Source organism: Lactuca sativa, chromosome 4 (genome assembly GCF_002870075.4).
Source record: "Lactuca sativa cultivar Salinas chromosome 4, Lsat_Salinas_v11, whole genome shotgun sequence".
NCBI classification, from domain to species: Eukaryota; Viridiplantae; Streptophyta; class Magnoliopsida; order Asterales; family Asteraceae; genus Lactuca; species Lactuca sativa.
This window is the reverse complement of record NC_056626.2, coordinates 373894597-373917301: the sequence shown is the minus strand read 5'-3', so window position 1 is coordinate 373917301 and position 22705 is coordinate 373894597. Positions and strand designations below refer to the sequence as shown.

The window sequence follows — 22705 nt, the reverse complement described above, 5'->3', positions numbered from 1 at the left end:
CGCACAACCCCCGTACATATATTGGAGTACAAATCATGAAGCCCCTTAGCTCACATGATGGTTCTAGTTACTTAAAATGACATGGTGACACTAAAATCACCAAACAGATTACAAGCAACCCCACTTTCTTTTAATCGGGCTTGTGAGAGACTAACCGGAGGCACGGAATAAACGGACAGGAAGATGTCAGAGCGGGTGGCTTTGATTCGGTTCGTTTTGCGGGTGACGGAAGACGGTAAAGGTGGTCGTGACCTTGTCTTATTTCCTTGTGGAAGAGTGCTCTCGGAACAAACTTTATTAAAGAGGTCGTGGTTGTAAAAAATAATAGGATGTCGTTGGTTAAAGACGGAGGTTCGATGACGTATCAAGTTCCGGTTTTGACTCAAACGAATTATTCGGTGTGGGCGGTCAAAGTCAAATCGATTATGGATACACACGACATATGGAGACGGTCGAACCAAAGGCGTTAGGTGAAGCGTCGGATCAAAAGAAGTCAAAACAAGCTTTTGCATTTTTGTTTCAAGCGATACCCGAGGACATGGTGTTGCAAATGGCGAGTTACATCGAACCAAAGAAAGTGTGGGATGGGCTGAAGACACGGTATTTGGGAATGGATCGGGTGAGAACGGCTCGACTTGCAACGTTAAAGAGAAAGCTTGAAAGTTTGCGCATGAAGGAGGGTGAAACGGTCGATGATTTTGTGACAAAATTATCCGGTTTAGCTTCAAAAGCAAGGAGTCTTGGATATGAGCTTGAAGAAATTGATTCGGTAAAAAGGTTACTAGATTCGATTCCTAAGTCGTTTCTTCAAATCGTGGCTTCAATAGAGCAATGTTTCGAGTTGGATTCAATATTATTCGATGAAGCGGTTGGTAGATTGAAGGCATACAAGGAGCGTATAATAAGAACTGAGAAAGTGGAGGATACTCAAGGTGGGTTGTTGTTGGCTAGTGAGGAAAAGTCACATGTTTGTAAGCATTGTAGCAATGGAAGTTCAAATCGGGATGACTTTAGACGTGACCGGGGAAGAGGTCGGGGGTCCGGGAGAAGTCGAGATGGTAATGAATGTGTCCGAGATAAAAGTCACATTAGATGTTACAAATGTGGTGAGCTTGGTCACTATAAAAACGAGTGTCCTAAATGGGAAAAGGAAGAAGCATGTCTAATTGAAGAGGAACCGACATTGTTTTGAACAAGTGGCTCGTATGTCCAAACCGATTAAGGGGATAATTGTTGGATTAATCGGTTAATAGGAAACTTTCCTTATTATAAGATTTGTTTATATCTAGTTTAAATAAGGTATTTTAGGAAACTTGATATGGATTTGTTTTAGTTTTTGTGTTTACTTAGGATTCAATTATGTCTAATATAAAAGGGTACAAGTTCAGATGTTTAAAAAGAGTTTTGGGTATTCTCGTCTAATTAGAAAAAGCTTAGCACTCAAGCAATTTTCTATTGTTTTTTCTTTCTTCTTTTAGCAGCATACTTGTTTCTTTTTTGTTTATAAGTGAAGCAAATTCCAAACCTAAGTAATCTTACAAAAAGATGTTATCTTTAAAGTTCATAAATTTAATGCACATTTATATATTAAGTTACACGAGTCTAACACATTATTTTAAATGAGCTCATGTGAGAAACAAATAAGATATTATACCATAATATGCATCGAGAAGAAAAAGTCACATAAACACATATTTAATGATTTTACACATTGCTCCAAAGTTCATTTAAGAAGAGAAAAAAGGAAAGTCATGTTGGTGATTTTATATCACCAAATATATTTTAGTGTAATGGATTTAACAAGTGTTTCAAGAATAATGTTTTAGTTATAATACAAGTTAGGAGGTGTGGGAGTGCACACTTGTATTTACTAAATATTGTTAGTACCGAACCCTAATCTACTGTGTCAAGTCGGGGACTAATATGTCATTTTTGAAAAATGCAAATTCAGGGACTAATCTGTTTTTTCTGAAAGATGCAAACTGTTCTCATTTATCCGTTGAGTGGATAAATCCGGGAAAATAACGACTCCTTTGGAACATAGAAAAACGGGAAACGCTTTCTTCTTCATCTTCTCTCAAAATTGATTCTGATTTTGTGCCTAAAATCAGAATTGTAACATCATGAATTATCCCAGTTTGGATTTCGTGATACCCAAGGCATATAGGGTCGAAATATCAAACAAGGAAAGTGTTAACACGATTCCTGTTTGTGATCCAGATTTCCAATAACCCTATTTCGTTTTTCCCCAACAAGTCGGAGGATTGAGAAGATATTATTGCTACCGAGTTTATTTATTGGAAAGAAGAGAAGAGAAAGGAAATAAAGATTTATACTAATCTTTCTTAGAAACTGTCCTCCCAAATCGGAAGAAATTGAAGAGAACGGAAATGAACATCATCTATTTTTTTTTCTTTTCATTCCTTTAGTGAACTCGAGAGCAGAGCGTTAACTTAGACACTTATTATATATATATATATATATATATATATATATATATATATATATATATATATATATATATATATATATATATATATATATATATATATGGATTATTCATTGTTATATTTTTGAACAATTTAATCCGTTTTGATGAATAGAGACTTTTGCTCTAAGTTAAAGATGTTTCATATTATTTCAAATTGATATATACGAAAGGTGTTAGCAATCAAAGGATGTACCCAATTAGATTATACGGAGTATTAATAATACAAATTACTTAAAAATATAAAATATAGTTATAATGATATAACACATAAATTGATCAACTAAAGAATTAAAACGAAATATAATACACTTTTTTGTAGAAGAATTCCAATAAGCTTAAGAGAAAAAAAAATTGTAATCTCATTCGCAACTTTTTAAAAAGTTGCCAAAAGTTAAGATAATCACCAAAATAGTTATCCTTTTCCCATATAGCATTGTTAAATGGGCATACTAACTGCACAATCATCCAAGCGACCTTGTTTCGATGATACCCATTTCGTAGATGCATCATGCAAAATAGTGGTATGTGGTCCTACATATCATATGTATAAAACTATTAGGTGTGGGCAACATGTTATTATATGTTATCACATCCAAAAGGTGTCATGTCAACATCCTCCTCATACATGGTGTTATAACATCCAAGATAGAAATGGGCAACATCTAATAACATGTGATAACACCAATTATTTTCTATTTTATTTATTTATTTATTTATTTTTGATGTTTTTTTCTATATTTCGAATTTGCTTTTTTTTATTTATATTTGAAAAGTAAAAAATAAAATTTTAATAAATCTTAATTAAAAACAACATTAAAAAAATTACAACAAAACACAAAAACATTTAAAAACCTAAAAAAACAAAAAAAAAAGATGATAAAACCTATATTTTTTGCCCTAAAACTATTCATCTTCATCTTCGTGACCAACATAGATGTAATCTGCCAAGTCTTCACGGAGTTGCTTGTGTTTTCGCTGATCTTGAATATCAACCACTCTATGTAAATATTCTCATGTCCTTGGTTGAAATTGCACATGTCTTGGTTCCGTAGGAGAATATGTTGCAATATTGCGTCCTTTATCTTCAACAACCATGTTATGCATTATGATACATGCATACATGATATATCGTAGAGTATCTAACTCATAAGGTCTCGCCGCATGTTCAACAATGTGCCATTTTGATTTCAAAACCCCAAAAGCACGTTCAACGTCCTTACGTGCTCCTTCTTGTCGTCTCTTGAAATATTTGTCCCTTGGATCTATTGGGTGGCGAAACGCCTTCACAACCGTAGAATATTGTGGATATATTCCGTCTGTAAGGTAATACCCAAACTTATATTCATTTTCATTTAATGTGAAAGGAGCATTCGAGGCTTTTCCTGACAAAAGATCGTCAAATATCGGTGATTGATCGAGAACGTTGACGTCGTTGTTAGAACCCGCAACCCCGAAAAAAGCATGCCAAATCCATAAATCTTGTGAAGCAACAACCTCTAATACCAACAAAGGCGCTCCATGATGACCGCTCGAATACTGGCCTTTCCACGCCATGAGACAATTTCTCCATTTCCAGTGTGTGCAGTCAATGCTCCCAAGCATACCCGGAAAACCATGTCTTTCTTCATGCGCCGCATATAATTGTTGCATATCATGCAACGAAGGTTTGCGCAAGTATTGGTCACCGAATGTTTCGACAACACCTCTTGCCAATAAATACAAACTTTCTCGTGCGGTCCTCTCAGACATTCTCATATAATCGTCAACAGAATCGGGTGACTCCCCCATTGCCATAAGTTTAATTGCAGCAACACATTTTTGCAACCCTGTGAAGCCTCGTTTGCCTCTAGCATTATATCTCATTTGGAAAAATTCATATCTAAATAAATATTAAACACGTAAAAATTATATTTATTTTTATCTAAAAGTAACATTTTATAAATTATAAAAGTTGAAACAAATGATACTTAAATATATAGTAAACAAACGATACCTAATTAAATATTAAACCTGTAAATTTGTATTTATTTTATCTAAAAGTGACATTTTGTAAATTATAAAAGTTGAATCAAACGATATCTTGCTTCCATAGCATTGGCTATCCTTTCGAAGACATTTTTTCGCAAACGAAATCTTCTTTTGAAATCGCTTGGCTGGTAGACACAATTTTCTGCAAAGTAATCGTTAACTAGCCGCCGATGCCCTTCCTCACGATCTCTATTTAACGTCGCACGTCGCGTGAGTAGTGGAGTTGGATCTGGCTGTAGTAGGCTGTCTGTGTAATACTGGTACATCATACTCACGAACAAATCGTCTTCGTCGTTATCATCATTGTACGGATGAGCCGGATCAAATTCATTCATAGTTGGTTGATTTTTGTGTTTGTGTTTTGAGTGATATAGAAATAGAGATAGATATAGAGAAATATGTGTAGTAAAAAGAATGAGGTATATATATATATATATATATATATATATATATATATATATATATATATATATAAAAGGAAAATGTAATTAGTAAAAATTTTTTTATTAAAGTTACCGTTTTTAAACGGTTGAATTTGCAAACGTTCGGATTTTTCACGCGTTACGACATGTTACCACCATCACACGCCATAACGTAACACCTAATAACGGGAGAGGGGGGGGGGCGGTGTTCCCCCTGTAGCACCTGGTTCCTGGTACGTAAAATTTATCTAAGTATTTCACATTTTTAGCCTTGGACTCGGCGAGTTGGAGGCCCGACTCGCCGAGTAGGGACGGGATCCGGAACACGTTTAAGTTGGCGACTCGGCGAGTCCCCGCTGTCTGATGAAACCCTAAATTTCAAGGGTTTTCACCCTATTTAAACCGTCTTATCCGCCCCTAAGCTCGCCCCCTTTCACCCTCAGAGCCCTATACTTCGTTCAAGCCTTGTTCCTTGTGAGATTGAAGCATTTTAGTGTGTTTTCTTGAAGAATTGGATAGGGAAGGAGAGTAGATCAAGAAGAGAAGAAGGAGGCCAGGCATATTTGGGTTATCTCAGTGATTTCCTTGAGGTATATCTCAGTTTCCCTCTGTTTTCATGCTTAATGTCCCTTGTAGCTCCATGAAAGTCCTTCTTGAGCCTTTCCCCAAGCTTGTTTGTGTTTTAGGGTTCGTAATAAGTTGTTTAGCCTCTAGATCTAGGCGTGATTGAGCTCCAGAAGCTTGGATCCACTGCCTTTATGGAGCCATATTGCATAAAAGCCCTAGATCTACTCTTTTGGTGCATTTTGAGCCCTAAAACCCTCATGGGTGTTTGTTTACACATAAAGTTGGAAACTTTACGTGTTAATCAGGACCTAGAAACCCAGATCTATGAATGGCATGAGCTGGATTCAAGCAGAATCGCGTGTATAATATTTGCATGTGGCCGACTCAGCGAGTCGTTCATCTGACTCGGCGAGTCGAGTCGCGAGTCCCCGGGTTTTCCCCTTTTTTGTGTTGCGGGTTGGAGCAGTGAGTCATGGGGGTGTGACTCAGTGGGTCGGAAGCTAGACTCACTCATGAAGTAACTCGGCGAGTCAATGCCATGACTCAGCGAGTTCAAGGCAATCTTCTTGCCCCAAGAACAGACTCGGCGAGTTGTTCATACAACTCGACGAGTCTCAGCATAGAGTGTTCTTCGGATGAAGACGAACTCGACGAGTTGTTCATACAACTCGGCGAGTAGGATGAAGGACGTTTGAACATCAGTTTAGAAGGAAAACTCGTCGAGTCGATGCCAAACTCGACAAGTAGAGACGGGATTAAGGTTATTCCAATGGACAAGGACTCAACGAGTTGGCGAGCCAACTCGGCGAGTCGGGTCAACTGGAAGTTGACTTTGACCTTGACTTTTGGCTTGGTTAGGGGTAAATGGTCATTTTACCCTAAAGTTGATTAGCAGTATTTGACTGAGTGTTTTGTGGGAATTATAGCCGGAGGATTTCTGGGGCAGCAGCAGCAGAAGACAGTCAGTTCCCACGCAGATCAGCAGCTACTTTGAGGTGAGTTACCTTCCAATAGCGGTGGGTCTAAGGCCACAATGCCGGCCCACCAGTAGGAGACGTATGATAGATGATTGTCTTTGTGATATCATCTAGGTTTGCTACTACCTGATATGTTATATGCTAGCATGATATGTTATATGTGATAGTAGCAGAGTTCGGTTGTTAGGACCGGAGGGTAGTCAGCATATATGTCTGACAGTATGTGATGTTATGTTTATATGCTAGCATGACCTGTTATATGAGTTAGAGGTAGTAGGAGGGGAGCAGTCCCCGAGATTCGGTTGTTAGGACCGAAGGGTAGTTCAGACACCTCAGATATGTCTGATAATATGTTATGTTATGATATGTGATAGTAGTAGTAGTAGGGGGTGAAATAGTCCCCGAGGTTCGGTCGTTAGGACCGAAGGGTAGTCAGCACCCCAAAATGGCTTGACATGGGAAGTCAGCACCCCAGAATGGCTTGACACGGGTAGGACGACACCAAAAAATGGCCGCATGGGTAGGTCGGCACCCCAGAAAGGTCGTACCGGGAAGGTCGGGCATCCCAGAAATGCCTGGCAGTAAGTATGATATGTGATTGTATGGTATGTGGTACGATGGGGGAACTCACTAAGCTTCGTGCTTACAATTTTCAGTTTTGCTTTCAGGTACCTCTTCTTCGAAGGGGAAGGAGCTGGCGCGGTAGCGGCACATCACATACACGCCTTGTATTCCGCACTATGAGATCTTCCTAGGGATTTGTACTCTGACATTGTTATGATTTATAAAATGATTTACAGACACGCAACATCTTTTATGAAATGATATGATCAATGAATGTTTAAATTCTAATGTTTTGCAAAGTATATGTTTTAAAAATGAAATTTTTGGCTCGTATTTTTGGGACGTTACACCCCCGTTATGGCGCTGCCACATCAGATAACGCCATTCCGACGTTGCCCACACCCGGTTGTCTAACAACGTTAATTTTCATCTTTTTCATCGTTTTACAAAAATATAAACTTATAATCCTCTCAAAAACACTCTCAAACATATTGCTCTCAATGTTACTCTTACACATTGCTCTCGCTTTAAAGATCACATTTTAAGATGTTGAAAGTTTATTTCAAGGTTATTGCTTTTTTGTAGATTTTAAAAATATATGAAGTATACATGTTATTGTTGATTTTCTAAATGTTTATAAGATACAAGTAGTGAGTAGTGAAATATTAATTTCAAAGAAAAAAACTTATCGAGAAATAACATTTCTACACATATCATCTGTGAAAATATTTATTTTGTATTTACAATTGAATCTCGTTGGATGTCGGTTCCTAGTAAGACTCTGCTATAATTACTACTTAAGACCTCGAAAATCAAACGACCCAAAACTTTTTTGTTTGCTTGACGATGGTTTGGTTTTAAGCATGTGTTCTTCAACAAGTTTTTAGACATGTAACATGCAACTACTCTCCAGTTGCATAATCAAAATACTAAGTAAAATTTTCTTTTTAACATGATGCTTGAAACCTTAGTTTTAAAGATTTATTAGTTTTGTACTAAAATCTATTATGAACACTTCACAATCCTAGTGCTAGTTGGAAAACTTATTTTTCTTTGAATGTTTGTAGGTTTTCGATCCTTTCTGACGAGTTTTGCCTATGTGTAGTATGCTATATCAAATCTAGATATCGTAGTATAACATGTATCCCATAGAATAACGTTATTGTGTATATGTATCATCATCTGATCATTCAATTTTAGTATCACCTTTTTTCAAGGTAAAAAAGATAGGTTTATATAAAAACCTAGTGACATAAGGAAGTAGATTGGTATCATCCACCAATAGAAGTACTTTTTGGTAATATTTATCATCACCTATACCAACATTTGTATCATCATCTTAACTGATATAGGCATCATCATATTTATCAACATCATTGTTATGTGTGGGAACAACATTGTCACATATAACAACATTATCATCACCAACATACTTCTAGTGTTTCATATACAACATATCCAAGATTTTGTGGTTATACCACATCAACATAATAAAAGGTGATTGTTACCAACTCTTTTGCTTTATCTATTCTCACCCGAGCTTTTTCCTCTCCCATTAGCTCATTTCTCATCGGAGCCTTTTTGATAGAATGATTCCCACCAATAGTTTATTATCCCACTGCATTGCATTGGACAATTAGAACATCTTCCACTAGAGCATCGTCTACCATATACATATGTCTGCCGGTTGAGACTTTATGAATAATTTTTTTCAAGTGTTTCACGTCATTATTGCCGACTATTTATGTAACATATTTCAATGTGGGATGTTGGGAAAACATATTGATATTAGGTATGCCTTCTAAGCATGTCTTAAGTTTGACCAAATTTCATAAATCCGAATAAATTACATCTGATGGGAATTCTACATTATAGTTTTGAACAAAAATCATAATGTATTAAGATTTACCATTGCCTAAACACCATGAACCAAAAGGTATAAACAAAAATAAAATATTCAATCGAAAATTTTGAAGATATGTATTTTGTGAGAGAAATGATACCAAATAATTTTTTGTGATTTTTGTACGTACATCTTTATCTTTAGGGAGAATTTCTTATATTCCCTTAATAAACATCTAAATATCGTATTCGTCTGACATTTTTTTGTATTATTAAATCATTAAAATTAAAATAAAAAGTGACTTTGACCATAATACCATTACCTTCTGAAGTTATTTTCTACAACTTGCGATGTAGACTAGAACCTACGTCTCTTTTTTTCTTCCTTCTCGTTGCTGTCTTTTTTGATGTTTGTGCACTCTTTTCGCCAATCGTTTTTTCATTTATTAGTATTAGTTAAGTTTATGTTTTTCACAAATATTGTTTTCAAAAGAATTGGTTTTGTCATCCAGAAAGGGCTAGCGGCGCAGCTTGTTGTCCGTTTGCCTTCAATCAATATGTATTGAACCTTTATGTCAAAAAAAAAAATTAAATATTCAATTTCATGAAGTATAGATAACTTCATTTTTAAGTTGTTTGTCAACAAGTTCCTCCAACTCTTTTTCATCTTCAAAAACAATTCCACAAATTCAAAGAATTAAATAGAATTACAAAAAGCACACAATTATAGCAGGGCGATTAAACTTATGGTTCCTAATTTGTTTCCAACTTCTGATGATTCCACCTGCAAAACTAGTGAAGTTTACGGTTAAGACAAAACATCAAACACAAAGATGATAACACGACAAAGTATTCATTAGACTTTTTATACATAAATGCATTAAGCCAGAAAAAAAGACGCAACACTTCAACTTTTCAAGGCATGTGCCACAACACTTAATCACATTCTCTTTCCTGCGTACACAACCACAATCACAACAACCTCACGGAAACGATTTCTTTGGGAAGCGGAGGGATCTCCGACAAGATGGGTTGCGATTTGTTGAAGATTGGGGAAACTCTTGGCCGATCGCCGACAACGCATAAGGCTATTAGTCCGTTAGGTATACGGACCACGAACCCGGTCGTGGTTTACATGGCCACGGACAACGACCGTGAACACTACACCAACCAGTCGTGGTTCGTCGTTTTCGTGATGGATCGTGATTGCTCCAGTCGCTGATCTGGAAGCTCTCCACAACCGTTGTCGTGGAGAGTATAACAGATAGTTTTAGGGATTTAGGGGGAATACGACCAATGTAGCAAAAAGGTTTTTAATATTAAAGGGTATTATGGTCTATTCATTTTTTATTTGAATTTTAAAGATTTAAGAATATAGGAAAAAGATTATTAAATGTTAAAAACTATTTAAAAAAATAGATTTTGACAAATCCGATACTATAAAAGATCATTAAGGATTATGATATTTAAAGGTTAGATGGGACAAATACGATATTTAAAGGCATATATGAAATTCTTTCTATTGTATAAAAAGTATTATCTAGTATATTATTTATGTATATGTATATGTATATGTACATGTACATAAAGTCTACAGATACATACAAGTCTCCATTGGCTTGTTGACAATGGAGAAACAAAATTCTTAGAACTTTTTGTTGATCCTTCTCTTTACCCATTCAAAATAATCAAAACTGCCCATCTTCCCGTCTTCAATCAAATCAATCAATTCTGAGACTATGGCGACGACCACCGCAAAACCGCAGCGATCGCCTGAGGAAATCGAGGACATAATCCTACGCAAAATCTTCCTTGTAACCCTAATAGATTCAATGGGGAACGATTCACGAGTTGTTTACTTGGAGATGACGGCAGCTGAGATTTTAAGCGAAGGCGGTGAACTGAGACTTTCTAGGGATGTGATGGAACGAGTTCTTGTTGATCGTCTATCAGGTAATTTCACTTCTGCGGAAACCCCTTTCCAGTACCTAGTTGGGATTTATCGTCGCGCATATGAAGAAGGGAAGAAAATCGCTAATATGAAAGATAAAACAGTTAGGGCTCAGATGGAGCTAGTTGTAAATCAAGCGAAGAAATTAGCAGTGTCCTATTGTAGAATTCACTTAGGTAACCCCGATATGTTCGCCGATTCCCAAAGAGATAAATCGAATGTTTCTCCATTGTTGCCCTTGATTTTCTCGGAAGTTTCTAGTTCCATTGATACTTTTGGTGGTGGTAGTAGTGGTGGTGCCTCTTCTCCTCCTGGTTTTTTGGATGAGTTGTTTAGGGATTCAGATTACGATTCCATGGAAACGATCTTGAAGCAGTTGTATGAGGATTTGAGAGGGACTGTACTCAAGTGTTCTGCTCTTGGAAACTTTCAGCAGCCATTGAGGGCTTTGATGTACTTGATAAGTTTTCCAGTTGGTGCTAAAGCTTTGGTGAATCATCAATGGTGGATTCCCAAAGGTTTTTTCATAAATGGCCGTGCTATTGAGATGACAAGCATCTTGGGTCCTTTTTTTCATATCAGTGCTCTTCCTGATCAAAGTTTTTACAAGAGTCAGCCTGATGTTGGGTGAGTTTGATCTTGATTTTCTATTTCCATGGCTATTATATGACTTACCTTTTCAAGTTTCCATCTGTTCTATTAGATCATTTTTCTTTAACTTTCATATCCATGGAATATGCAGCGAGCAGTGTTTTATGGACTCATCAACAAGACGCCCTGCTGACCTTTTATCTTCATTTGCAACAATCAAATCTGTCATGAACAATTTATACGATGGATTGGCAGAAATTCTTAGGTCTCTTTTAAAGAACACAAACACACGAGAGAATGTGCTCCAATATATTGCAGAAGTAATCAATAAAAATGCATCAAGGGCTCATATCCAGGTTTAAAAAAAAAAAACTTTTTAGACCCTAAAGGCATAATTTATCTATCCAGGTGAATGTTTTATTCATATTGGATAATTTATGATTGGTGATAGGTTGATCCTATGTCTTCTGCAAGTTCAGGCATGTTTGTGAACCTTAGTGCTGTTATGCTTCGATTGTGTGAACCTTTCTTGGATGCAAACTCAACAAAGAAAGACAAAATTGACCCTAAATATGTCTTTTATGGTTCTCGTTTGGATTTCAAGTAAGATACTCTTATCTTATCTACTATAGATGTATCTTTTTCTAAATAAGAAACGATTGAAACTACAATCCCTCAATATGAATTTGATCATATGATTCTCAACTGAATACAGAGAATTAACTGCTCTTCATGCATCTTCGGAAGAAGTTACTGAATGGTTAAACAAAAACAAGCCAAACATTGAAGAAAACAGGTTGCTTCAATCTCAAGAAACAACAAGTTCTGGTCAACCAAGTCAAAGCTATTCATTTATTTGTGAATGTTTCTTTATGACTGCTCGGGTTCTAAATTTGGGTCTTCTGAAAGCTTTTTCAGACTTCAAGCATCTTGTCCAGGTATTCATTTCCTTAATCCCATGATTCAAACTACAATTTCCTTCTTAATAAAAAAAAGTAAAAAAGAAAAAAAGTACATTGCTTTATTTGGTTGCAGGATATTCAAAGATGTGAAGATAGTTTAGCAACCTTGAAAACCATGCAAGAGCAAACACCTTCTCCTCGAGTGGCTCAAGAAATTGCTCGATTTGAGAAGGAAATCGAAACCTTAACACAGGAGAAATTATGTTATGAAGCTCAGATACTGAGGGTAAATTAGTCTTTTTTGTTTTTTCAGTATTCGAGTTTCAGTTTTTTCAAATCCTTTTTTTTGTATGTTATTGTTAGGATGGAGGACTACTTCAACAGGCATTATCTTTCTATCAGTTAATGGTGGTTTGGTTAGTGAGTCGAATTGGTGGTTTCAAAATGCCTTTACCTCAATCTTGCCCCATGGAATTTGCATGTATGCCTGAACACTTTGTGGAAGATGTTATGGAGTTGCTTATTTTTGCTTCTAGAATCCCACGTGCTTTAGATGGTGTCAAATTGGTACTAAAAACATATTCTTTTTTCTTTTTAAAAACTTTTTATTAATTATTTTCTCTATTCTCACTTGTCTTTTTGTTTGGCAGGATGATTTTATGAACTTTATTATCATGTTTATGGCAAGTCCAGAGTACATTAGGAACCCTTATCTAAGAGCCAAAATGGTTGAAGTCTTGAATTGTTGGATGCCTCGTAGGAGGTATTTATTTTGATTGATTCTATCATGTTATGTTATTTGCTTACAAAGGGTATTTATGTCTTTTTACGTGTTGTGTGTGTGTGTGTGCAGTGGCTCATCTTCTGCTACCAGTACACTTTTTGAGGGGCACCAACTCTCTGTTCAGTATCTTGTGAAGAATCTTTTGAAACTCTATGTTGATATTGAGTTCACAGGATCCCACACTCAGGTGAGTGATTATTTCAAATATTTTAAGAAATAGCAATGCCATCAGAGTACAAAAACAGTTTCTACTGTTATAAATTCTCTAGATTTTTTGAAACATCATGTTTTTATAAGAGAAAGTTGAAAAGTACAACAATGTTATATATATAGCTGTTTAGATATTCCAAAGTACAAAGCCATTCTAATAAAAAAGTTAAAAGTACAATGATGCAATTAGAAGAAGCAAAAGTATTGTAATTTTAGCAATGTCATCCAAATACAAAGCAACTTTAATTTAAAAAAAAAAAATTCAAAATAGAATGTGTTAGTAGTAAAAAAAAAGTAATGAGAAGAAATGAAATTTGGATTCTATAATAAAGGATTGAGTAAAAGTAGATTGCTATTTCTTATGATATTTGTTCACTGTTATGCAGTTTTATGACAAGTTTAACATCCGCCATAACATTGCTGAACTTCTAGAATACCTTTGGCAAGTCCCTGTCCACCAAAATGCTTGGAAACAGGTGAATTTTTATTCTTATTATACATATTTTTATAATTTTTAATCAACTTATTATTAACTTTTTGAAAAAATTACAGATTGCAAAAGAAGAGGAAAAGGGTGTTTACTTGAACTTTTTGAACTTTTTAATCAACGATAGCATCTTTCTTCTTGATGAAAGTCTGAACAAGATTCTTGAGCTTAAAGAGCTTGAAGCTGAAATGGCCAACACTACTGAATGGGAGCAAAGATCAGCACAAGAAAGACAGGAGAGAACTAGACTTTTCCACTCTCAAGAAAATGTCCGTCTTTTCTCCCTCTCTCTATCCTTTCAAATATATTCATAGGGGTATTTTCGTCATTTTCTCAATTTACCCATTCATACTTTTTTGACCATCACCATTTTTTTCCTGGATACCCGGTTTTGAAAAAACACACACACACACACAATGTACATTCATTATTTTGTCTTTTCTCCCTCGTATCTATCCTTTCAAATATATTTATAGGGGTATTCTCGTCATTTTCTCGATTTACCCATTACTGCTTTTTTGACCATCTAAAAGCACTGCAAAATACCAAAAAACGCAATGTAGATTCATTATCTTGTCAATTTAGCTTTTAGCCATTGACTTGTTATTTTTTTTTAATGTTTGGTCCCTGAATATAGTTGATTTTTGTGATTTTGGTCCTTTGGGACCAAAATTGCAAAAATCAGTTATATGCAGGGACCAAAACTGTAATTAGCTCTTTCTTTTTTAAATCGATAATACAGTGAAGCATGTTGTGCCCTTTTGTACATTTCCCTTTTGAAAAAATGTTATGGTCTAAATCGAATCACTACAGAAAATGATGAAAGTACAAGTCCAAGTCCTTTTTTTTTGCAAATTTCCCAAATATTTGTATTATGAATATTTATTAAAAATAAAGTTATGTATATATAGATTATTAAGATTGACATGAAGTTAGCCATGGAAGACGTGAGCATGCTTGCCTTCACCACTGAGCAAATCACAGCCCCTTTCCTCTTACCCGAAATGGTAAACAACATAAAATCTCATTTCCACTTTATAAAATAAAATATAAACTTTTAATAATAATAACGATTTCCTTATTTTTCAGGTTGAAAGAGTTGGCAGTATGTTGAATTATTTCCTGTTACAGCTTGTGGGCCCTCAAAGAAAATCATTGAGCTTAAAAGACCCTGAAAAATACGAGTTTCGCCCAAAACAATTGCTTAAACAGGTTTTCCTTTTCTTTTATTAAATGATATATTTGGAATATAATTTAATAAACATCTAATTATTTTTTTATATCTTGAAGATTGTCAACATATATGTCCATCTGGCAAGGGGCGATCACGAGAATATTTTCCCATCCGCCATTACAAAAGATGGACGTTCCTACAACGACCAGGTAATTTTTTATTTTAAAAAAAAAAAAATTATTACAAGATTTTATAAAAAAATTATTTATTTATAAATTATAAATGTGTGTGCAGTTATTTACTGAAGCTGCAAATGTTCTTAGAAGAATAGGTGAAGATCCAAGACTGATACAGGCGTTTGATGATTTGGGGAAAAAAGCTAGATCTGCAGCATCCGAAGCCATGGATGCTGAAGCTATTTTGGGAGATATTCCAGATGAATTTCTCGATCCAATCCAGGTTAATATTGTCCTTTTACATATATTATTTATTATTATTTTTTTTTATAAAAAAGAAAATACGTTTTACTGACACACATATAAATGTTGGAATCTGCAGTACACTCTGATGAAAGATCCAGTCATTTTACCATCTTCAAGAATCATAGTAGACAGACCCGTGATTCAGAGGCATCTTCTCAGTGACCCTGTAAGTTTTCCATCTTTATGTGTGTGTGGGGGCATTTATGTCTTTTTCACAAACGAGAGCGAGAGAGAGGTTCAAAAATTGCAATTTTTGTCCCATTCTAATCAATGCATGCCAAACACAAGCTTTCTAGCGCTATTTTTGATGATGACAAGGATGAGGGCATTTACGTCTTTTGCCCATATGAGAGAGAGAGAGAGAGACCCTGTTTTGTCTTTTTTTTGGTGCAATTTTTGTCCCATTAGTGTCATTTTCAGACTCTCAGTCCCAGTCCAATGCATGTGAAAACACAGTATCAAGGGCATTTACGTCTTTTGCACAGACAATGAGGGTATTTATGTCTTTTGCCCAAACAAGAAATCAAAAGCAAGTCACTGTCCCATTTTTTGGGCGGGACAAAATAAGTATAATTTTTTAATGGCATTGACATCGGTTTCAGTGTGTCTCAGTTTGATAAATGTCAAACACAGTAAAAGAATTTTGTATTAATTTTGGCAGACGGATCCGTTCAATCGATCACATCTTACACCGGACATGTTGATTCCAGACACGGAGTTGAAACAAAAAATAGAAGAATTTGTGAGGTCACAACAAAGGAAGCAAGAAGATCTGAGCATGCAAAGCAGCTCTAAATCTTCTATTCAATCACCAGATGCTACAAGGCCTTTAATTGATTGATTAGACTCTAGTTTTACAGTTTGTAATTTCTTGTATCTATTGTTAGCATCTCGTTCGTTGTTTGCTATTACTTACTCAAAACATTTTCTTTTTCTTAAAACAACTTGTAAAATTTTTAATATCATATCATATCATAGAAATTATCATGTTACGTTTGATGTTGAGAACTAAACTAAGTTGCATTCACATTTTTGTATCCTTGTGTGTTATGTGTGTTCATAATCATTGCTCCATTATTAAAGATCAAAATAAGCACAAAAACCGATTATTTAAAATTAGCTGAGTTTTGATTGCTTTCTGATATCTTTCTTATTGAAATGTTCTTTCCTATAAGTAGATGAATTTTGATTCAAGACGTAGCATAGCATGGCTAGCAACACACATGAAAGTATGATATGTCTAGTTTTCTTTCAACAATCATAGTTCTTTCGACTTCGATAAATCTACATCAAATTTGGCCTTAAGATTTAATGTCATTTGTGGTATTTTTAGTTTGAGTTTATACATATTTAGTTTATTTTAGTTGTTTAAAATTTGAGTTGATCAATTTCAAACCAATCAAATTGTATCGTTACATTTTAATAAAGGTAATAATCGTTTCATAGACGATTAATTGTGTTATAAATGTCACTTTCTTTATCTAATAAAATTAATACATAACAACTAATTCAAATTATATACAAATATCTTTATTTATGTTTGTTTAATAATATATAATCTCTAAAATAATTGTGAAAATAGATATAAGACAAATTTGTAAAAAAAAACTAATAAATCAAATGTATGTTGTTGAAAATCTAAATAAATTAGGCAAAGAGAATATACTTCAAATATAAATTTTTTTTATGTAAAAAATAATGTTACGGTGCAAGATATATCACTATTTCCACCATTTTTTGTGCAAGATTTTTCTAATTATATCACACAAACAAATAATTAACAAAAAGGCAATTTATTTGTTTCTATAATTATTTATAACCTGTTATATATAAAACAAAAAAAAATAATAATTAAAAAAACGGCAAATTTGTCATATAATATGCATACATTCTAACTTCTACAAAAGATTTACAAAAGAATAATTTCGATTCCATTCAAAATCCGGATCCATTATTGTCATAACCAAAAAAAAAAAAAAAAAAAAGAAAATCCCAAAAGCACAAATCCTATAACTAAACAATTCTTTAAAGTACAATGCCTTAATAAGAACCATGTGTTCATTTATCAAAGTTTCATACACTTTTGACCTTACGCTTTGCATACTCATGTGCAATGCTCATTGAACTCCTACTATGCCTTAAAGAAAATTCCGCAAGCAATATTTGTTTTTCTTCTGATGTTAAATCACCATGACCACCCTTTACATGTTAAAAAACACACTTTCAGTATAGCAATATACTTTTAAAACCAATGCTTATAAGTCCACAATAATTAAAGTTAAAGGACCTCAAACGTTAATTTTGAAAGTAGGTGTCCTAAAATAGAAATTGGTTAAAAAAATTCTTACCAAACGTGAAGTTCTATCACATACAGCATGGTGCATGAGGATTCCGGAAGCAACCGACACATTAAATGAATCCACCATTCCTTTCATTGGAATACTACAATGCATATCTGACATTTTCAAAGCTTCTTCACTAATCCCCCTGTTATATCAACAAACATCAACCTACTTTCATTACTTTGCTTATTATAGTTATAACATCTTACTTTCTTTCACTTTTTTGTTATTGATTGAGTTAACGCCTAATCAGGCCTTAACTCAATCAGATCTGACTCAATTGTCATCTGACCGAGTCAGATCTAGTCTTTTACCAGATCCGGTAAAAGGCATATCAAACAGACCCTTAGTAATTGGTTAATTACTACCTGCCCTCATTTCCAACAACTATAGCAGTGGGACATGACCAATCCATATCATAGATAGAAACCTGTATTTAAAAATAAAATAAAAATAAAAACAATTTTATTTGTCTCATAAATGTGAATGAAACCTTTAGCTAAATGTATAAAATCCATACTTACAGCTTCAATTCCCACGTGAGTTGTAGCAATGCGATAGCCACGAGACCTCAAAACTTGAAAGCATTCTTCAGCAGAATCCCAGAGCTCAATATCTAACCATTTCTCAGCTCCCATACTAATATGGCGATGCTCTCTATACCTATATGTTGAAGATGAGAGGAATGGATAATGGATTCCAGAAACACAACAAATTCAAAGACTTTTTGTAAAGATTTCATCGATTGGTGAGTGCATAATGCATAAGTGATAAGTCACCTCAGATTGGGTTAACACCTTTTCCGGCTGTCAAGAGACACCACATGAACGGACTGAAACCCTAAAGCATCTGCTGACCGGAACACTGCTGAGACATTCCCGGGATCTGATAAACCCTCCACCACCATACACACAGAGTAGGTCCGATTATTCACGACGTTCATGAACCTCTCCTTTCTGAGCTCCATTAAAGAAGGATCAACTGCATCCAACACTTCTCCGCTACTCAAGTACGTGTTTCCAGTTTTGAATTTGTCTAGGTAAGGAAACCAGCGGTTTGATTGTGGTTCCGTCCTCCGTTCCATCTTCATGAAGCTGGTAACGTCGTCGTTTGTGTTTCTCCGTAACAGATCTCTAACTGAAATTCGTTTACTATCTTCTTCTTCTTCTTCCTCCTCCTCCTCGACACATGTACAGCTATCTTCCGTCGATTCAATCGAAACGGAAGCTTGAATGGATCCATATGATCTTGAGGAATGCCGGTATGTTTTAAGTTTAAACCCTAGACCTTCGAATTGAAGTGTTTGCATAGGCACATAAGAGGATAATTTTCACATGAAGTGTAACAATTGAGAAAACATTGATGTTCACCTGGACTTTGAGAGAGAAGACGGTGGCGGGGGAAGTGCAAAGGCGGAGTACACGTTGCGACGCGTGTTGTACTGAAGTCTAAGCAAGAGAGAGAATACCGGAGAAGGAATTTACAGGCGCTCATATCTGTGTTTGAGTGTGTGGTCTCGGCGGTGAGGATGACGGCGGAGTGAGAAGATAAACGGATACCGATCGGTGGTGGTGGTGGCGACATAAGATAATAGAGATGACAGTAATGGTAAATTGCAAAACGCTCACTAAAATACTTCTTGGTATGCATATTTGGTCCTCGAGTTTTAAACATAAACATGTTTAGTACATAATAAACTTTTATGATGCTATGGCATTTGTAAACAATGATAATGTATACATAACACACTACTTATGGAAACTCAAAAAATAAATACAAAAAAAATTATGGATAAAATGATAGCAAGGGTCCGGACGAGAACGTCAATCATCTACTATCGATAATATTGTATTATATTATTTGAACCGACACTTATATTTGTACATAGCAGAATAAGATGTGTAAATATGTTTTTCCTATTGTCAGTATGCTATCTCTTGAATGTAGCGAGTGTTGCGATATTTGATGAACTCTTTACTCTTCATCCACAATTATGAGCAATATTGTATCAAACTCCAAATACTAGAGCATCACCATAGGCTCTTTTCAAACCCTTTTCAATTGTTTTAACACAAAATACTTGATTATTGGAATAATTTCTTTTAAATCAAGAAAATGTGACGATTGATTAGAAATGAGCTAAATATGAGAAATAACACTTCACTTTCCAACAAAATTATTACAACGTTGCATATTGGGTTTTTTTTATTATTATTAAAACTTATTGGTTACATTTGAAAAGCTTATTCATTAATAGCTATGTGTAACATTCAATCTTTCTAAATTGGTTACCTTATTGCTATAATTGATAAAGTTTCGAAAATACTATATCTAAATCCTCTCTAATAAATAAAGAACTTTTTGTCACATATCCTCTTCTCCTTCATTTGGACACATGGCATTTTCTAGAATTTTTGAATTTTCTATTTTTCACTTGTCATTTTATTATATTTTACATTTTATTAAGTTAAAATTCCACATTTAATATGTAAGGTAATATATATGTAAGGTATTTATTAGAAAGTGTTTATATAGGTAATGTATTCAATACATTAAAGCCTCATTAATTTTAATAATTCAAATTTTTTCTTATTTTTCTTAAAAATTCAAACTTTTCAAATTGTTAAAGTTTCATATTTAATTTTTTTTTAAATAAACTCATGTAATACATGGTTCTCACACCTAGTTATCAAATGAATTATTGTGTTATCTAACGTAGGGATCGTATTAACGGGTTTTATTTTAAGAAACAAATATTATTTTAAAGTTGATTTTTATATTTATGCTAACTATTTAGGTTAAAATCCATTCCATTATTATCTTTATTAGTAGGAATCATCTCCTAAATTAGAGATAATTATTTCCTTATAGGATTACTATAGTCTATTATAAATAGGATGTTTATAATTATTTTTTCCAATGTTTTTGAAATTTAATAAAGTTTATGAAATAATCTGTGAAGATTCCTAAAAAAACAAATTGTTTCTTGTGGCTCTTTTTTTGCATCATTTGCTATCAAGTCTAACTGAGATGACGAGTCGTAGAATATCTCGTGTAGGGTGTTTATAATTATGGTAGTAGAAGTATGTTTTTCTGTATTTTATATAGAAACAAAAACTTTTTATAATATTATATTCTCTTATGAAAAAAAATAAACATATTCTTAATAGTTTTTACAGAATTTACTAGAATTATTATTTCGTAAAATTTAAAAAATGTACAAGGCCCACAAAATATTGGGCCGGCCTTGGTCATTTTCTTCTTGGGAAGCAGCGATCCGTTTAGCAACGGTGTGAATTAATATATAATTCTTCAAGATCATGGACTCATGGTTAGATTGAACTTATAATAGATACTATTAATGCCAAAAAAAATATCTAAATTTAACGAAATCCCCCTTAATAAATGAATGTTTTTTTTGCCACATATCAATCTCTTATGAGTTTTGACATTTGTCATTTTGTGGTATTTTTGAATAAATATTTTTTCCATTTGTCATTTTCTCATTTTTTTGTTGTCTTTCTTAATTAACACATCATATTTACACCTTAATTAATAATTGCCTTAATTGAAAATAACCAATAAATTACAATATTACAACCCATATAGTGTTTAATATATTTGAAATTTGAAATTTAAATATATATTTTTTTAAACCTTCATATTTATTTATTTTTTGTTTTATCCAACCCGTATAACATACGGGTCTCACAACTAGTAAAAAAATATACTTCAAAATATAATGTTATGATAATAAGGAAAATAGATAATAAGAGAAATCTCTTAAAAAATGTTGAGTTTTATTCAAAAACCTGTTCATAAAAAAATACTAAAAATGGCAACGAAACTTTAAAATTTTGAATAAACATAAAACCATTGTATTCCCACTAATGATCATTTTACATGAACATGAAAGAGTAAAATAAAACATATGATGATTAAAGAAATTACAACATTTGAAGACTTTGATTCCACTTCGGAGGTTGGAAATTGATGAAGTGATGATAAGAGTACAAAAGATAGCTCATCTAAAACTATCCACCAACAATTACCAAATTAACTTAGATGTTAGTCCCTCTTCTTGGAAAATAAGTTCTTAAGTCTTTAAGAAAAAAAATCAATCTTTTATCTTAAAAGGGAACAAAAGTATCTAACTCTTCAAACTAGTTCTTTAACACTTTTAAGAGATAAAGAAGGAAGATCTTCAAAATAGTTCTTAACACTTTTAAGAGATAATAAAGGAAGATGATGGAAATTCGTTCATATAGTTAAGGGAAAAAAGAATAGGTTGAAAACCTTTAAGCACTTTACAAGGTAATATTTATCCTTTGAATCCGAATACTTTAAGACTATATTTTCATCATAATGTCTGGCCATGCTTTTAAAGCATGACTTTCTTATCAAAATAAGAAACTAGCACATTATTTGTCCCTTCTTTTGGATTTTATATAAAAGAAAGAAATTTTTTTTTTTTTATAAATTCTTCCAACTTTTATATTTTATAAAGTCATGGCATCTTAGCTAAAAGATAAAAGGTCTTTAAGTCCAAAAAGACATACATGACTTTATATATCATACTTTATGATATAAATCATATAATTTCATCGGAATAATATTATTTCCTCAAAATAAATAATTTCTAATTAATTAAAAGAATTATAATTATTTATCAAGAATCAAATTCTTATAAATAATATATTTATATCAACATGTTATTGATGTGACCCCATATGATCATATATTATTAATTACATCATTTTAAAATGATTATTAAACATATAAATCCAACAAAATTCTTATATTTTTGTCTAATAATCGATTTATTCATTATAAATTTTTATTCATTTAAGTCTTAAAAACTGACAATTGTTTGTATTTTGACCCTTTTACC

At 33.6% G+C, this 22705-nt stretch overlaps 3 protein-coding genes across 4 annotated transcripts; 1 reads left to right on the top strand and 2 right to left on the bottom strand.

Moving 5' to 3' along the window:
• Window positions 1-3502: 3502 nt before the first annotated feature.
• LOC111893701 (protein ALP1-like) lies at window positions 3503-4354 on the bottom strand. The gene has a single exon (XM_023889772.2). The coding sequence runs from the start codon at window positions 4352-4354 to the stop codon at window positions 3503-3505; it is 852 nt and encodes a 283-aa protein (XP_023745540.2).
• A 6144-nt stretch (window positions 4355-10498) lies between these two features.
• On the top strand, window positions 10499-16464 carry LOC111893819 (probable ubiquitin conjugation factor E4). Its single transcript, XM_023889908.2, has 16 exons — window positions 10499-11469; window positions 11585-11789; window positions 11885-12036; window positions 12149-12371; window positions 12469-12621; window positions 12699-12902; window positions 12986-13098; window positions 13189-13306; window positions 13716-13805; window positions 13882-14085; window positions 14728-14823; window positions 14906-15028; window positions 15107-15199; window positions 15285-15449; window positions 15549-15638; window positions 16134-16464. The coding sequence occupies exons 1-16, from the start codon at window positions 10631-10633 to the stop codon at window positions 16311-16313; spliced, it is 3048 nt and encodes a 1015-aa protein (XP_023745676.1). The 5' UTR covers window positions 10499-10630; the 3' UTR covers window positions 16314-16464.
• An 853-nt stretch (window positions 16465-17317) lies between these two features.
• Window positions 17318-19467, bottom strand: LOC111893832 (uncharacterized). Of its 2 annotated transcripts, none has more exons than XM_023889924.3 (6): window positions 19185-19467; window positions 18612-19095; window positions 18339-18477; window positions 18183-18244; window positions 17821-17959; window positions 17318-17671 (listed from the first exon to the last, which is right to left on the bottom strand). In XM_023889924.3, exons 1-6 carry the CDS (start codon window positions 19462-19464, stop codon window positions 17546-17548), a joined length of 1230 nt encoding a protein of 409 aa, XP_023745692.2. In that variant the 5' UTR covers window positions 19465-19467; the 3' UTR covers window positions 17318-17545. The 2 variants fall into 2 exon arrangements, with proteins under 2 accessions (XP_023745692.2, XP_023745688.1); XM_023889920.3 differs by having other exon boundaries at window positions 18612-19101; window positions 19185-19462.
• Between the last annotated feature and the right edge of the window lie 3238 nt (window positions 19468-22705).